General features: G+C 40.4%; 1 protein-coding gene across 16 annotated transcripts in view; it reads left to right on the top strand.

Annotated features, from left to right (window-relative positions):
* The window catches only part of TBC1D4 (TBC1 domain family member 4), a 216,702-nt gene that overhangs the window by 177,073 nt on the left and 21,682 nt on the right, over positions 1-17,947 (top strand). For all 16 annotated transcript variants that reach the window (XR_014819617.1, XR_014819616.1, XR_014819615.1 and 13 more), the window contains 4 exons: positions 5,498-5,658; positions 8,541-8,750; positions 12,154-12,312; positions 16,157-16,315. Coding sequence is in view for 9 of the 16 variants with exons in the window: in XM_084981930.1 (XP_084838056.1) it covers positions 5,498-5,658; positions 8,541-8,750; positions 12,154-12,312; positions 16,157-16,315 (689 nt within the window). In the remaining 7 variants the exon portion in view is untranslated. The remainder of the gene's footprint in view (positions 1-5,497; positions 5,659-8,540; positions 8,751-12,153; positions 12,313-16,156; positions 16,316-17,947) is intronic.

Raw genomic sequence — 17,947 nt, 5'->3', positions numbered from 1 at the left:
AATACACCAATACCAAAATAGGTGAGCATTCTTCACATTGTATTTGCTTCGAAGTTGTTAAGTTTTAATTAAATAAATTTTTGATAAAGCTAATACTGGCACAGAATACTTTTCCTGAATGTATCTCTTGGGAAGCAGTTTTATAGTGCACGTATTGATATTCCAAAATACAAAAGAAGGAGGAAAAAGATTATTTGAAAAAATAAGGGGATGGTTCCTATTTGCCTCATCATTTAAAAAAATGTTAATGTAATTAATTTACCAATATATGTTGGTGTATATTCCACCATAGTAATATATTTTTGATTTGATCCTCTTATTTAAAAATAAAAAAGTACTTACATTTTGAAATGCAGTAATTTCAAAAACAAAGAAAAGGAAGTGAGATGTTTATAAAAATGAACACCTAGTATAGTAATACTCTGAAGTTATTTCTTTGCTGAAAGAAATGACATTATTCCATGAAGAAATGGAAAAAAATACTGACTGAAAAGACTTACTGCTAATTAGAGACTATTTTTTTTTTCATCAGAAGTACAGGGGATCCTGGGAGTCCCGGCAGCTTGATTTTTATGAACCAATAGTGCTTTGTCTGAACTAATGCAAAGCGTATTTACATTGGCATAGTAAACTGCAGTGCCTAGTGTCTGGATTCTGGACTGTCTGGGTTTCAATCCTGACTCCTCTGCTTCTCTGTAAGACTGTGGGCAAGAAAGTAGTTCCTTTCTACCTCAATTTTCTCACTATAAATAGGAATCATAATACCATTTACCCCATAGGGTTGCAGTGACATTGAAATGAGTTCACACTTGTAAAAATGCTTCGAACAATGCCTGGCACACAGGATATCTTCTTGCATTAGCTTTATTATTACTTTGATAAACACCACAAGTTGTTTTTTCATTTTTACTCAAAAGGTGAGTGTTATGCTTGCTTACCTGCTAAGGTTAATTAAAGGAGATGTTAAAGTGAAAACTTATGTTGTAGTAAAAAAAAAAAAAAAAAAAAAAGCCAAAAAATAATCAAGACAAAACCAAGACCCCCACCAAAACAAAAACTTTTCCCCCTCATCCCAGTAAAATTTTCAAAGTGAGATGCAAGAACTTTGAGACACAAAAGTGTGTCACATGGTTTTAATTCTTGAAATTACGACTTTAGGAATGTCAGATTGCTGGTTAAATGCAAGTCAAAAAGGAAACTATTGTAAGTTGCATATATACACGGACTGCTGAAACCCTTATCTGGATCCTGACTTCTGAATACATATTTCTTTTATTAGATGAAGCAGGGCAGCTTTTGCCTTATCTTGGCCACCAAACCACTTTTTCAGGATGTCGTTTTCCAGGACATGATAAGGGGTCAGTGGTCTGTTAGGTACGTTCTTGCTATTGGTATAGCATTATCTTATATTTTGACGGCTACTTTTTGGCTTATCATTGGCCATTAAATTCCAGACAAATGAGGAAAATGAGTCATTTGGCAATTTATTTAGATTACAGGATTGAAAATGTAAGATGTTATGAAATTTTCCAATCTGTAATAGAGGGCGAATATATGGGTCTCTTATGCATCAACTACATAGCCCCCCCCCCCCCCAAACTGTGTATTTTACAGGGAATAATAAAAATGATAGGGGCCCTTCTCAATTTTAATTTTAGTTCTATCCAAACACTTGTTATGTCATTAAAATACAGATTTAGAACTCGGTTTGGTTTATTCTGGTTTTGTTGTTAGAGCTACTAAAGAGTCAAGACAAACTACTATTCTTTGAACACCTAATCCTGCGAAGCCTTGAAGTAGTTGCTTTTAGCTTTCTAGGCTCAAATTCTAAATTAGATACCCTTATGTAGATGTGTTACTTAACTGGAAGAAAGACACCTTACGCTGTTGATCACCAGTACTGTCTCTGTCAGTACCTCCCAGCGCCAGCACCATCTCAGCCTGTGCTTTTGGGGATTGGAGCTATTAGAACTTTTTGCCAGAAAAATTTAAAAATTGTGATTACCAACAAAAGAGTTTCAAGAAGGTAGATTTAAAAATTTATTTCCAACATGTTAGCCTGGACAATATTTTTTGTTCATTTTACTTAACCTTCTGAGTGAATGTTTTTGTGGTTGTACAATATTAATTACTCAATTTTTAGGGCTGTAGGTGCGGCATATGGAAGGTCCCAGGCTAGGGGTCTCATTGGAGCTGTAGCTGCTCACTCATGCCATAGACATAGCAACGCCAGATGCCAGCCGCCTCTGTGACCTACACGGAAGCTCACAGTGACACCAGATTCGTAACCCACTGAGTGAGGCCAGGGATCGAACCTGTATCCTCATGGATACTAGTTGAGTTCATTTCTACTGAGCCATAACAGGAACTCCTACAATATTAATTTACATGGTTATGTGTTGAGTGCTTACTATTAATTGCCAGTTACTACACTAGAAGCTAGAAATAAATATACCCTCGAGTTAGGCATTTAGCACACAACTGCCAGTGAGGTAGTGTTACACATATGAAGATACATTAAGAGTGTTTTTTAGGGTATAACTATTATATATAGGATGTTTGAGTCATAGTTCCCAAAAGGGAAATATTTGAGTTAATGGTTTCCAAAGTGGAAGCGAAGGTGGACATACTCATTCAGTATTGCAGAGTTTTGAACCGTGGACACATGTGAGGGTTAGAACTTTATCCAGGATACATAACAAAGTGGGTTTGACTATATTGGAATGTGTGTATCAGCTACTTTCTGAAGCATCATAATAGAGCATGTCACTTGCTGTCTGTTTAGTAGCTCAAAGGTATGTCCCTTTCTTTCTTTCTTTCTTTCTTTCTTTCTTTCTTTCTTTCTTTCTTTCTTTCTCTTTCTTTCTCTGTCTGTCTTTCTTTCCTTCCTCCCTCCCTCCCTCCCCCCTCCCTCCCTTCCTTCCTTCCTTCTTTCCTTCTTTCTTTGCTTTTCAGGGCCGCACCTGTGGCATATGGAAGTTCCCAGGCTAGGGGTCCAGTTGGAGCTGTAGCTGCCAGCCTATGCCAGAGCCATAGCAATGCCAGATCCAAGCTGCGTCTTTGACCTATACCACAGTTCACGGCAACACCAGATCCTTTACCCACTGATCGAGGCCAGGGATCAAACCCTTATCCTCATGGATCCTAGTCAGGTTTGTTAACCACTGAGCCATGAAGGAGCTCCCAGTATGTCTTTTTCTTAACCTTAATTTAGCTAACCCCAAAGCAGTAGTTTCAGAAAATACCAAGATTAGAAATAACTGAATTACCTGATAACTGTGAGTGTGGATACACAAAATAAATAAACATATCACAGACGAGGGCTGAATTGCTTTTCTGACTTTTGGTTGCCTCCGCCCTAGTGAGTTCCTCTGGGTACCTGAGCAGGGCTATGGCTTTTCCAGCTGAATTTCACTTCTGCCCTAACTACGAACACTTCCTGGCTCCATCAGAAGTTCTGTGCCTTCACTCATTGGTGTCATCTCCTGTAAATATTATCTTCATCATTCTCTCAGGAAAGCTCAAAGGCTTTAAAACTTAAAAGAACCCAGCATAGTGTCCTTGAGGATTCAGGTTTGATCCCTGGCCTCATTCAGTGAATTAAGGATCTGGCATTGCTGCGAGCTGTGGCATGGGTCACAGATGCAGCTTGGATCTAGCACTGCTGTGGCTGTTGTATAGGCCTCAGCAGCAGCTCTGATTTGACCCCTAGACCAGTAGCTTCCATATGCTGCAGGTACAGCTCTAAAAAGAAAAACAAACAAACAAAATTTACAAAGGGTAAAATATTCCCACCACAAGTAGCAATAGTCATTGCATGGTATTTTGACTGCTGATAGTGTTGGTTTCAAAAGTAAGTTTGAGTCATAATGACCTTTTTTTTTTTCTCCCCCAATGACCTTTTCTTGCAGATAGCCCCAGTGTCATTTAGAGTGCTCTTTCCTAGAAATGAAATTCTTAGAGCAGAGCAGCATTTCTGCATGTTTGTTTTACAAAGCACTAACATAGAAAGATGTGACATCCCCAACTGCCAACCCTTCTGAAAAAAAAAAAAAAAAAAAAAAAGGAAGGTGATTCTGGGGTCAAATAATTTAAGTTAGGAAATTTCTGTATACTATTTCCCTTTGGAGAGTCACAATACATGCCAGCGTATTACAATCTCTAGGTAGTCTTGCTCTAAAGAAATCTGTTTAATTATTTTATTTTATTTTATTTTTTATTTTTACAGCTTCCCCTGCAGCATCTGGAAGTTCTCAGGCTAGGGGTCAGTTGAGAGCTGCAGATGAGGCCTACACAACAGCCACAGCAACACCAGATCCAAGCTGCATGTGAGATCTATGCTGCAACTTGCAGCAAGGCCAGATTCTTAACCCACTGAGTGAGGCCAGGGCACAAACCCATATGTCACAGAGACAAGGTTGGGTCCCTAACCCACTGAGCCACAACAGCCATTAAAAACTTTGTGTTTAATATTTTAAAATGTAACCTATCCAATCTTATTGGCCACACTTTTTTCTTTAATATATCACCTCACAATAATCCCATGGTTGGAGTTCCTGTGTGGCTCAGCAGGTTAAGGATCTGACACTGACAGTGCAGTGGCTCAGGTCGCTGCTGTGGCGTGGGTTAAATCCCTGGCCCGAGAACTTCTGCATGATGCAGGTGCAGCCAGAAAACAGAAATAATAATCCCAAGGTTGACCATTCTGCCTTTGTTCAGGTTTCTTTCTGTCGTGATTCAGCTATGGGTAGGTAACACTTTGGAGATGGTTAACAGTTACAGAAGACTAGAAGCTATCTTGTTAGCCCATCCCAAAAGAGCTATACGAAAAGCTCCTCAGGAGCCTTTCTTGAAATATTTACATTGTTTTGAATATACTACTAATTTTAGGTTTTTTTAGCAAAGCATGGATTCATTAGTTAATCAGCCTTTACTCATTTTTTTTTCTTTTTTTCTTTTTTTTTGCCTTTTCTAGGGCCGCTCCCTCGGCATATGGAGGTTCCCAGGCTAGGGGTCCAATCGGAGCTGTAGCTGCTGGCCGACGCCAGAGCCACAGCAACTTGCGATCCGAGCTGCGTCTGTGACCTACACCACAGCTCATGGCAATGCCAGATCCTTAACCCACTGAGCAAGGCCAGGGATCGAACCTGCAACCTCATGGTTCCTAGTCAGATTCGTTAACCACTGTGCCACTACGGGAACTCCAGCCTTCACTCCTTTGTATAAATACTACTTTTGCTCAGGTTAGAACTTGGAGTGGTGGGCTGCTGTGGAATGAGTAGAAACAGGTGAGCTTCTGATGACTGAGCTGTGGCCTGGACCGCATCTGTCCCAGGATGCGGTGGCCTGGGTGACCAGGGATGCAGTGCTCCATGGTGCCTGTGGCTTGTGCTTGCCCGTCCTGGAACTTGTGAATGGCTTGTGCTACCATTTGGTTGTGAAGGATCATGTGATACAGTTCCCCTTACAAGCTGTATATTTTTGTGCTTTCCTACAGCGATGGAGAGGGGAGGAAAAGGACCTCATCCACCTGCAGCAATGAGTCGCTAAACACTGGAGGAACCCCCGTCACTCCTCGCCGAATTTCCTGGCGACAGCGCATCTTTCTTAGGGTTGCCTCGCCCATGAACAAATCTCCGTCAGCAATGCAGCAGCAGGGTCCGTGTGGTACTCAGGAAACGGTTTTCCCTTCCTGGCAGCATAAATTAGGGGATGGAATTCGGTGCTTTAGTATAAAGATGTTAAAGTGGTTGCAGTGGAGAAATAATTTCTCTTTTTATATCCAATATAGTGGTTAACCTCTCGGATATCATTAAAACCTATCAGATATTCAGCAAACGCTTGTTGAGTGAAGAATGAATAAACAGGAATTCTCATCGTGGTACAGCGGAAATGAATCTGACTAGGAACCATGAGGTTGCGGGTTCGATCCCTGGCCTCCTTCAGTGGGTTAAGGATCTGGCATTGCCGTGAGCTTTGGTGTAGGTTGCAGATGAGGCTCAGATCTGGTGTTGCTGTGGCTCTGGTGTAGGCCGGCGGCTATAGCTCTGACTGGACCCCTAGCCTGGGAACCTCCGTATGCTGCGGGTGTGGCCCTAAAAAGACAGACCAAAAGAAAAAAAAAAGAGTGAACAAACGATTAAATGAATGAGTGAATATATGATTTCCCCAAACCTGTGAAGAGGAAGAGGCCTGCTCCCTAATGTATGGGAAGCCAGCGTAATGCTAGAAAAGACGTCATAGATCTTTTTATTATCAGAAAAGCAACATTTTTTTTTTTTTTACGAGTCACTCAGAACAGAGGAAGGTAGAAATGTTGAACAGTAAAGAAATGGATCCAGATTCACTAGAGAAATATGCAAAAAGAGAGCACTAGCAGCTGCCTTTGCTCATTAGACCAATAAGAAATTAAAGCAAAATGCCCAAAAGGGCAAAGTAAATATAAGAATAAACAAAAAAGATTTAAGAATGACGAGAACACCCATAATTATACAGCTTTGAGAGCTAGAAAATAACACTCTATAGAATTGTGGGGAGAAATGAATGAATAAGTAAATAGCTCTCCTGGGAGATTTTAACATATTCCTCTCTGGAAATAAAATATAGAGGAATCGTATTTGAAAAACACAGTTGCATAAGCTTGATCAGACATTTATATAGAACCTCGCCACTTATTGAGAACATTCATTCATTTTTAGCACACATGGGAGAATTAAAAATTAGTTATGTACTTAGCTATAACGAGTTTTGAATAAATTGCTGACAATCCTGATTATTTATACAGTATTCTGTAATCACACTGGAAAAGGAAGGGAGGAAGAATTAGAGGACAACTAAAAAATTACTTGTGTTTGGAGACTGAAACCTGTGTTCCTAGAAACCAGAAAGAAGAAAATGTCAAAATCCAACATATCAAAATGGAGTGGTGTTTAGAGGGCAATTCTCAAACCAAGAAAGCCAAAATCCAAGGGTACTAAGTATTCTATGCATGCGTTTAAATTAAAAAAATAGTTTATTAAGGAAGTAAACAATAAGGGTAGGGCAGAGATCAGTTAATAAAGGGACAAAAAAATCAAGGAAAAAGCATTTCTAGAGATGAAATTAACTCTGCCTGGGGTGGTCCGAGAAAGCTTCACAGTAAAGTTAGATATTTATTTAAACTTACTGCTGGGAAAAGTGTCTTTCCGAAAGAGGAACTAGAAAAGCTGTAGAGGAGTTCCCGTCGTGGCGCAGTGGTTAACGAATCCGACTAGGAACCATGAGGTTGCGGGTTCAGTCCCTGCCCTTGCTCAGTGGGTTGACGATCCGGCATTGCCATGAGCTGTGGTGCAGGTTGCAGATGCGGCTCGGATCATGCGTTGCTGTGGCTTTGGTGTAGGCTGGTGGCTATGGCTCCGATTAGACCCCTAGCCTGGGAATCTCTATATGCCGCGGGGAGCGGCCCAAGAAATAGCAAAAAAAAGACAAAAAAAAAAAAAAAAAAAAAAAAAAAAGAAAGAAAGAAAGAAAGAAAAGCTGTAGAGTCATTAGAACTTTGTGGGTCAGGGAGTTCTGAGAAATTCCGTGTGATGAGAGCAGCCTGGGAGCTGGCAAGGTTCTCGATGCCAAAGTCTGAAGGGATCTATATGCCATTCCCAGGCGTTTGGATTTTGTTCTTTGGGATGTAGGCAACCATTGAAATTTTTAAGACACAAAATCAGGTGGTGGTTTTTTGTTTTGTTTTGTTTTTATCTTTTTAGGGCCGCATCTGCGACATACAGAAGTTCCCAGGCTAGGGGGTGAATTGGAGCTGCCCCTGCCAACCTACATCACAGCCACTGCAACGTGGGATCCAAGCTGTGTCTGTGACCTACACTGCACCTCACAGCTATGCTGGATCCTTAACCCACTGAGTGAGGCCCGCCATCAAACCCGAGTTCTCATGGATCCTAGTTGGGTTTGTTACCACTGAGCCGCAATGAGAGCTCCTCTTGTTTGTTAACAGGAAAAGAATTGGCGACAGTGCAAAAGATGACCTGGAACAGAGGGAGAGAACGAGCCCTGGAAATTGGGTCACAGCGTTGCAGGAATGCCCAGAGATGCTGAGTGAGCCAGGCCATGGCCAGAGTCTCTCAGCTGCTTTTCTCTGGACAGGTTCTGATGTAAGGAGTAGACCTTAGGCGATCACACTACCACCTCCTGACGGAATCTTTTAGTTTCTCGCACAGAGAGTCCACATACCTAAATTGCAGAAGTGTTGCACTCTGGGGAAAGGCCAGGTCACTTTGGAGCATCTAGCTTCTGAGTCCTTTTGTGCCGAAAGAAGAAGTGGTGAAATTACCTACGCTTTCATTTCACTGGGAGAGGGAAATCCGAAAGGGGAATTCAGGCTAGTGAATTTACTTAAATCATTGGTTCCAGAAACTCACAGTTCCTGGGACAGCGGCTTTGTGACTCTCTTTAAAGGTAGACTATAGGAGGAGAGAGTGTCAAGTCTAGAGAGAACCTCTGTCGTCTGGGTGACTGCTTAGGAATGCCGCTCACTGTTTTCTTCTCTGCAGATGGACTGGACAGGAGTGAGCTGCTGCCACTGTCCCCTCTGGCGCCAACCATGGAGGAGGAACCGCTGGTTATATTCACATCTGTTGAAGATGACACGGAAAAGGTGGAAGGAAGGAAAAAGTCGGAAGAACTGAGGAGTTTGTGGAGAAAAGCTATACACCAGCAAATCCTGTTGCTTCGAATGGAAAAAGAAAACCAGAAACTTGAAGGTTAGCCATTCAAACGGGGCTCAACGATAGGATATGATACCATGGTGTAAAGGTGTAGTTTGTTAAAACTGTCCTGCCCTCAGACAGACCTGCCCTCATTCTCGGACTGTGTGCCCGCTTTTACTAGAATAGCTACTGATTGAAATAGTTTCTTTCTGGTGTATGAGGTGGTTATGTCCTGGGAAAAGTCAGCTTAAGAAAATTGCCTTTTTGTTGACTGGATTTAAAACATCAGACTCTTTTAGAGGATATTTGGGTGATCGAATGATAGAAGGTAATAGAATGTATATAGTGAAGTCAATGTGTTTAATATGATTGAAAGTTTAATATGATTTAATATCATTAATATCTCTTAAAGAACTTCAAATGTGAACAAGCAAGTTCATGTCTTGTTGAATATGATTTTCAAATTTCAGGCTAATTGTAAATAAGAAATGTGCCTATTTCAGATGAATTATATTGTATCCAGTTCAGCTGTCTAATTACTTATCAAGGTGTCAATGTTTTTACTGTTTTATAAATTCGCTATTTACAACATTCCTATTGGAATCATTAAATTGATAAATGGATAATTTATAACAGCTATTATGCTATTTGTAGCACTTTATTGCCTTATGAAAACCAAATGCTTTAGAATGTGTTTTCTAAACTTTGAAATAATGATGTTATTTACCCCCAGCACTGATAGAATCACACACAGGAAGCTGTGCACACAGTACCGAAATCTGAAAAATGTACCAATGCCATTATCTTGGGAAAATTACTTAACATAAAAAGGCCTTGTTTTTTAAGATTTGTAAAATGAAAGATTTAACTTAAGTGGACCCTTTGCCTTTTAAGATTATCGGAAAAATATAAATAATCTAGGTTCTTCTCAGACTTGCTTTTAGTATGTTGTCTTCCAAAAAAGCTTTTTCAGTGAAGGCATTCACGTTTCTGTGTTCTTCATGGATCTTATAGATTCTTCTTACTATGCCTGTAGTCCAATTAAATTTTTAATATTTATTTAGCTTGCTAGGGCATAATTTTTCTTTATTGCTCTGTCCTTAGCAGAAAGAAAAGTACATAAGATTTCTAAACATCCTTAGGAAATAAATCTTTTTTTTTCAAGTTAAAAATGCAATTAATCGTTATCGACAAGCTTTTTAAAAGTTTGGTGTGATAAATGGTACGGCAACTGAAGCTTCCATAGATTTTTTGAAAGGAGTTGGGTTTATATTTTTATGTAATTGATTATATCTTGAACTAACTCGTAAATAGAAAAAGAGGCTGGAAAAAACGGTTATTTCCTTAAAACACTTAAAACATGAAATTGTACTCATTAACAGTTGGGAGTATGTGCAGTAGAATATTATATTAAATATTAACGGGTAATTTTAGAATCATAGGTTATTTGAACTGGATATGGCCTTAGAGATTATTTAGCTCCATTCTTCATTCTGCAGCTGTTAGTGACTGGCCTGGGGAGGCTAAGGAATTAACCCAAGATCAAACAGTGTTGTACTGCAGAACAAGTATTAAAACTCTAGTTTATTTATCCTAATTCTTGGGCTTTTTCCCAGTACACCATAGAGTTTCTCAACTATCTGGGTTAGCTTAAGGAACTGGAATGTTTTAATACAAATGACTCTGTGTATTCTGAGGTCAGTTTTACTGTATAAAGTGGAAGAATAAGAGAGGAGGTAACATTTAGAATATATGAACAGAAGCCTTTGTCAGTTCTGTATTTCTGTACTTAACGTAACAGACAAAAAATAGCTTAATCCGCTAAAATTTTTAGCCAGCGGATAAGCATTTCTTCATGATTCTTTGCTCTTGCCTCGTTAACCAGTTGAAAGCAGATATTAACTGCTCTTACTCAGCTCTTTATCTTCAGGGCCTGTGACCTGCACTTAGTAGATGATGATGATTTTAAATGAGTAATGAATGATCTAGAGAAGGTTGGAGGAAAAAAAAAATCAGAGGAAATATTATGCTTTGTCCATTGTGAGGGATATCATTAGTAAATATATGTAGAATTATGTTTATTATTAGCTTTAATGAACTAGCTTCTTTTTAAAAATTGATAATCACAGAAACACAAAGCAAATATAGAGAAGCAAAGCTAAACTGTGTTAGACTGCCACCTAGTGGTGTCCAGGAGGATTTTTTTTTTTTTTTTTTGGTAGTGCAATTTATCGTTTGATTCTATCTGGACTTTCACGTATAAATTTTTACTGGCCTGCTGGAATCACAGCCTATTGTAAGATATTTTAGTTCTTTTGTAATGGCTTTAAACAGTAAGTAAAGAGTAATACTCATTCTGCTGTTGTTTTTGTGCTGTCGAGGACTTTGGATGCATGACAAAGATTTGTGTTGCAGCAGGTAAGGTGGTTGAGCCCTGGAGCTTGAATAGTTACAGATATCTCCTGTTCAGTGTGGTCCTAGTGAAAGAGAAGAAATACACTCACATGTTTTTTCTCCCTTCTTCCCTTTTGGAATCAGTTCTTCAAGATAAAGACCAAGTGAAGTTAGTATTTGCTTTTTTTTCTTCTTCTATTTTCCTTTTTTTTTTTTTTTTTTTTTTTTTTGGCTGCCCCGTGGCACATGGAGTTCCCAGACCAGGGATCAAACCTGAACTACAGTTGTGACCCATGCTTCTGCTTCAGCAATGCCGGATCCTTAACCTACTGTGCTGGGCCAGGGATTAAACGTGTGTCCCAGTGCTCCAAAGATGCCGCCGATCCCGTTGTACCACAGCGGGAACTCCAGTAGTTGCATTTCTTTTGATGAACTCTGGGCTTAGATTTTAGATCATCAAATGAGAGAGAATTCTGTATCATTTTGAAAAGTGAAAGTAGTGTTAGTTTCAATAAAATGAATTTTACTCTTAAAGATGATTAAAAATGGACACAGGAATATAGGACTTAGTGTTCCTAAGGGCAGTGCTGGTAACTCTGGAAACAGGTATAGAAATGTATCAGGTTACCGTGATCAAATATTTCTCAAGTCAAGGTTAGCATGAGGCATTGTCTTCTCACAAATGTCATATGTAAAATATTAACATATTCATGGTGTTAAAATGAGCAAGGTGTCACTTCTGAGGCTATCACATTTGTCAAAAAATTGAAATTTCTAGCATAGCAGACATGGCTTGTTTTTTTAATGCTTTTAGCGGCGTTATCATCTGTAAGATACAGAATAAAACCTCCTGAGAAAGTTAATATTTTTTTTTACATGAAATGATTCAAAATTTGAGAACCTTTCATATATTCTCAGGTTTTTTTTTTTTTAATGTTCTTTTTAAGAAAAGGTTAGTGGTTGATTCCTAAGTTATTTGGTATGGTTTTTCAAATGCAATAAAACATTACAAATACTAGGTTTTAGAAAACATGCTGGTCATATTGGAAATTCTCTTTCTTAGCAAGCAGAGATGAACTCCAGTCCAGGAAAGTTAAACTGGATTATGAAGAAGTTGGTGTGTGTCAGAAGGAGGTCTTCATAACCTGGGATAAGAAGTTGTTAAACTGCAGAGCTAAAATCCGATGTGATATGGAAGATATTCATACTTCTCTAAAAGAAGGTATTCCGGATCGTCTCAAGTCTTTTTTTTTTTTTTTAAAGCATCACAGATTTGTGTGTGTGTGTGTGTGTGTGTGTGTGTGTGTGTGTGCGCAGCTCAGGCATAATTTTTTTCTTTGTGCTTTGCCTACTGAAAAAAGGAAATTAAGAATTCCCATTGTGGCTCAGCAGGTTACGACATAGTGTCTGTGAGGATTCAGATTCAACCCCTGGCCCCCGCTCAGTAGTTTAAGGATCTGCTTAGGTCACAGATGCGGCTGGGATCTGGTGTTGCTGTGGCATAGGGCTGCAGTGGCAGCTCAGATTCGACCCCTAGCCTGGGAACTTCCATACACTGCAGGTACAGGTGGAAAAAAAGAAGGAGAAAAAAAGCCTATGATAATGTGAAACTGTTGCCTAATTTTTTGAATTGAGACTAATTTTATTTATTTATTTATTTATTTTATTTTATTTTTTTGTCTTTTTGCCATTTTCTTGGGCTGCTCCAGTGGCATATGGAGGTTCCCAGGCTAGGGGTCCAATCGGAGCTATAGCCGCTGGCCTACGCCAGAGCCACAGCAACGCAGGATCCGAGCCGCGTCTGCAACCTACACCACAGCTCACGGCAACACCAGATCCTTAACCCACTGAGCAAGGCCAGGGACCGAGCCCATAACCTCATAGTTCTTAGTCGTATTCGTTAACCACTGAGCCACGACGGGAACTCCGAGATTAATTTTATAAGATGCTACATTTACACACTCGATACATGCTCTTTTTCCTTGAAGATATGGAAATCCCAAAGATTTCCACTGAAGGCATCATTTGGGAGACAAAATAATGGCTAATAGAATGCATGTGAGTTGTAGCTCCCGCCATCCTTTGGTATGACTTTGAAAGATGTCTTAGGGGTGCACATCTTCATATTTCTTACAGCACAGAGTTTGAACTCCTTAGTACTGTGCCCAAGGCCCTGCATGAGCTTTCCTTCCTTCATCCCTCGTCTCGCTTGCTCCCTCTCCCTGCCTTGTCGTGCTCCAGAAACGCTAACTCCTCTGGGTCCCAGTGTGGCACAGGCTGTTTCTTGCATGGATGCTCCCGTTCTTTGTACCCTCCTTCTTCCATCCTCTCTGCCTTCTTCCCATTTCCCACCACCCTTTCTTTCCACCTCATCATCTTCTCACTCCTCCTTGGTCCCTCTCTTTCTCTGCCCCTCTCAGGGCCTCCATATAGTCTTCTTCTCAAAGTGATCGTGCCTCCATTCCCAGCCTGGAGAGTCCTGTTATCCCTCAGCTCTCAGTTCAGATTCCATTTCTTCAGTGTCCTCCCCCACCAAAAAAAAAAAAAAAATTAGTTTTGCTTTATTAGTCTTTCTCTTGGATTCTTTCCCTGTAATGGTGCTTTTCACCATCTGTAATTTTGTATCTGTGTCTAGACCTGTTTAATGTTTTCTCATCCCACCACCACACACCATGCACCTAAGACAGCATCTTGCACAAGTTATTTACTGAGTGAATGCATGAGGCATTTTCCTGAGAATGGATTTCGTCTTTCAGTGACAGGTATCTTCCAGGCCATGCTCTGTGCTCTGCTCCTTGTCAGATGCTCAATAAGTATTTAATTGAAGTGAATATCCTTTTTGTAGAATTGCTATTGGATGGGTGATAAAACAGCCCACTCCTTTGATCAGCAATTCACTTAATGGGCTAATGAAAGCTACCCTCTAAAAATGACCCTTTGCATAAGATCATTCATTTATTCATTCAACAAATGCATAGGTAGCAAGATAAATTCTTGGATTTCATCATACAGATAGGAAAGTGCTGTTTTCAAGGAGCTCACCATCTAAGTGAAGAAACTAGAGAAACAGACAGTATGGTGCTAACTGCAGTCCAGTATTGGTGATGCTACAGTGTGAGTCACAGAGTAGCTGAAAAGGGAATACTTACTCCCAGAGATGCTAGGGAGAGGTTCTGCAGAAGATTGACATTCAGGCTTAAAGATAAATAGGAGTTCCTGTCATGGTTCGGTGGAAACGAATCTGACTAGTAACCATGAGGCTGTGGCTTCGAACCCTGGCCTCGTTCAGTGAATTAAGGATCCTGGATTGCTCTGCGCTGTGGTGTAGGTCCCAGACGAGGCTCGGATCCCATGTTGCTGTGGCATAGGCCAGCAGCTGCAGCTCTGATTCGATCTCTAGTCTGGGAACTTCCATGTGTCATGGGTGTGACCGCCCCCCCCCCCCCGCCCCGGAAAAAAAAAGAAAAATAGAGATACACTGGGCAATCAATGGGAGGTGCTTAGAATTCCATAGAGGTGACGGTAGGAACCAGAAACTGGAGGCGTGAAAATAACCATAAGCTTCTTAAGGTTATACACTAAGATACTGAGTGTATACACACACACACACACACACACACACACACACGCATGCACACACGCACACTTAGTATGGCAGGGAACAGGAGGAAATGGGACAAAAAATGATAGTGGGGAGGTAGATGCTGTGAAGGACTTTGTAATAATTCCTGTCCCTGAGCCTGAGTTTCTGTGTTTTGCATGATAGTTCTTTCAGGGCTTGCAAACTGTGGCATTGTATTCCAAATAGCTTAGTACCATTAAACCTCCCTGTAACCAGCTGGAACTCAGGAACCTATTCCTTATCTAGGCTTTTTGGACTGAAAACAGTGAAATAAAATTGCCTGCACTGTACAGAATTGCATTCTGTCCCTCCCAGTGCTTTACTTCATGTCTCTTGGCATAAAGAACATAGCTTTAGTATACTTCGAATTGCTCATCTGAGACCCTTTGGTTTTCAAGCACACTGGAGTGAATGCTTCATTATATATGAATAGACCATTGTATATGCTAGGTATTTTCTTTTCCAAGGTTGAGTGATACTATGGATCACTACCTTCATGTTGTATGTGCCATTTGTATTATTTCATTCTTTCGTGGACCATGGAAGAATGCTATTTCATTCTCTTTTACAAAGTTACTTTTTAGTAACACGTATTTAGACATTAGAATATGAACATTAGCGTTTGTCACTAGCGTCAAGCCAAATAAAAAGAGAAAATAAGCAGGAATATTTCTTTTTCTTTGGCTTTTTTTTAAGGGCCACACCCAGAGCATATGGAAGTTCCCAGGCTACGGGGTCACATTGGAGCTACAGCTGCCGGCCTATGCCACAGCCACAGTGACGTGGAATCTGAGCTGTGTCTGCGACCTACACCACAGCTCATGGCAACACCGGATCCCTGACCCACTGAGTAAGGCCAGGGATCGAACCTGCATCCTCATGGATACTAGTCGGATTCGTTTCCACTCCACCACAATGGGAACTCCAGGAATGCATTTTAATATTTCGGAATTTAGCCTCTGAAACTAGAGTCCTGCTTCTAAAGTGCCGCTTACTAGCTGAGCAAACTTAGGCATATTACTTAGCCCCTTTCTGCCTCAGCTTTGCCATCTGTAAAGCATAGATAATAGTAATTGCCTGTCTCATTAGGTTGTTGTCTGAGCACATGTGAGTAGTTTAGGTGCAGTTTCTATAATGACAGTGCTCAGAAGCCAGGCATCCTCAATAAACGTTCTATTAGGTTCTCAGTCAGTGGTGGCTGCTGCTCTTGTTAATATTGCCATTATCACCCTCATTATTTGAGGACTTTCCTTCGTGAGACAGTAGCAGCTACAGGATTCAACTTGTCAAAATATGCTTCTGTCACTGCATCGTGTTGTCTCATTGTAGGGTGGGACGGAGGACGGTATAGCTGCCTGTTTTCAAGCATCACATTAATCAGCTATGAGGTAGCAACGTCATTCCAGTGTTTTAGACCTTACTTTTGTATCTCTTTGATTTGTAGGTGTTCCCAAAAGTCGGCGAGGAGAAATCTGGCAGTTCCTCGCTTTGCAATATCGTCTGAGACACAGATTGCCTAATAAGCATCAGCCTCCTGACACATCCTACAAAGAGCTCTTAAAGCAGCTCACGGCCCAGCAGCATGCTATTCTAGTGGACTTAGGTATGTCTGCCATATTGCTTATGATTTGCAGAAGTAAACGCTAGGTCCTATCTGTTGAGGTTTGGGTTTTTTTTTTTTTTTTTGTTTTTTTTTTTTTTTGGTGTTGATCAAGAGGATCTCTTGGTTGCAGGTTGCTGACTGTGTCTGAAATTTCCTAAGGGCAAGGTGGCGTCGTGTCTGGCTGAAGAGACTCTAAATGCCTGAATGTAAATGCCTGAGGTTTTCATCCTCAGACTTGCCCTCTAAAAAGAAAGTCATCTTGTGTTTGAATCATTGTAAAGATCATATTATTGGGTGCTCTCAGCTCCTGTTTTTTTGGAACAACTGACCTTTATCATCATTTCAATCAGCGTTGGTCTTGAAATAGGTTAGAAAAGGTTACAAGGGCACCAGAAAATTTAACACAGGTCTACTAAGTCTTCTTGGACAGCTTGCTGAAAACAAACCTTTGAGTGAGCCTTTAAAAAGCAACACGGGGGAGTTCTCATTGTGGCTCTGTGGTTATCCAACCCGACTAGCATCCATGAGGATGTGGGTTCGATCCCTGGCCTCGCTCAGTGGGTTAAGGATCTGGCATTGCTGTGAGCTATGGTGTAGGTCACAGATGCAGCTCTGATCCCGAGTGGCTGTGGCTGTGGCTGTGGCTGTGCTGTAGGCTGGCTGCTACAGCTCCAATTGGACCCCTAGCCTGGGAACCTCCATATGCTGCTGGTGTGGCCCTAAAAAGACAAAAAAAAAAAAAAAAGGCAATACAGTATGTGGTTATGTTGTGGAAATCATGAATACATTTTTATAGGGTGAAAAAAAAATTAGCTGTCCTAATGTTACATGCACTTCCAGTGGCAGCATCATAAAGTCATCTTTTTAGGTATAGAATTTCAAATAACTTATGGAAAGTAAAAATGGTGATTTTAAAAATTACACTGTATCTAATTTTTCTCTAAATTAACATATCTTATTACTTTAAAGTAACTTATTGGATTAAATATTATATATTGACATTGGGTTATTTCATCTGAATCCCCAAAAGTTGGTAAGGTGGCCAAATATGTTATCTGAACCCATTTGGAGAAACAAGGGATTACTGTATATTCAGTCACCTTATATTAAGGTAGGTAAAAATCACTGTCCAAAACCTAGGCTTTTTTTTTTTCTATTTTTAATTTTAATTAATTAATTAATTAATTTCGCTTAATAGGACCACACCTGTGGCATATGGAAGTTCCCAGGCGAGGGGTTGAATCGGAGCTACAGCTGCTGACCTACACCACAGCCACAGTGGCTCAGGATCTGAGCCGTGTCTTTCTATTTTTTAAAAGTTTTACTGAAGTATAGTTGGGCCTCTGCTTCTTTTGGATGACAAAGGGCTTTTGTTGGGAAAAGGCCAACTCGCTTAATATTTTTCGAGTCCAGTAGAAATGAAAAGGAGAATCTTACAGAGAAACTGAAAACTTCAGTTTTTGCCCTGATTCTGCCATGGAACAGTAGTTTTAGGCAAATTACTTTGTTTCTGAGTTGCAATCCTTTCTCTTAAATGAGGACAGTGAACTAGGCAGTCCCTATAGACCCCTGCAGGTCTGTGGTTCTGTGACCAGAAATTGATAATGAGATGCGAAATTGGGGTGTTGCAAT

The sequence above is a fragment of the Sus scrofa genome, chromosome 11, assembly GCF_054392235.1.
Source record: "Sus scrofa isolate SSC_HxYL_T2T_F1_AM1 chromosome 11, Sscrofa_HxYL_maternal_Yorkshire_Landrace_v2.0, whole genome shotgun sequence".
In the NCBI taxonomy this organism is placed as follows: domain Eukaryota; kingdom Metazoa; phylum Chordata; class Mammalia; order Artiodactyla; family Suidae; genus Sus; species Sus scrofa.
Note: the sequence above shows the minus strand (reverse complement) of the source record. Positions and strands in the feature narration are given on the sequence as shown.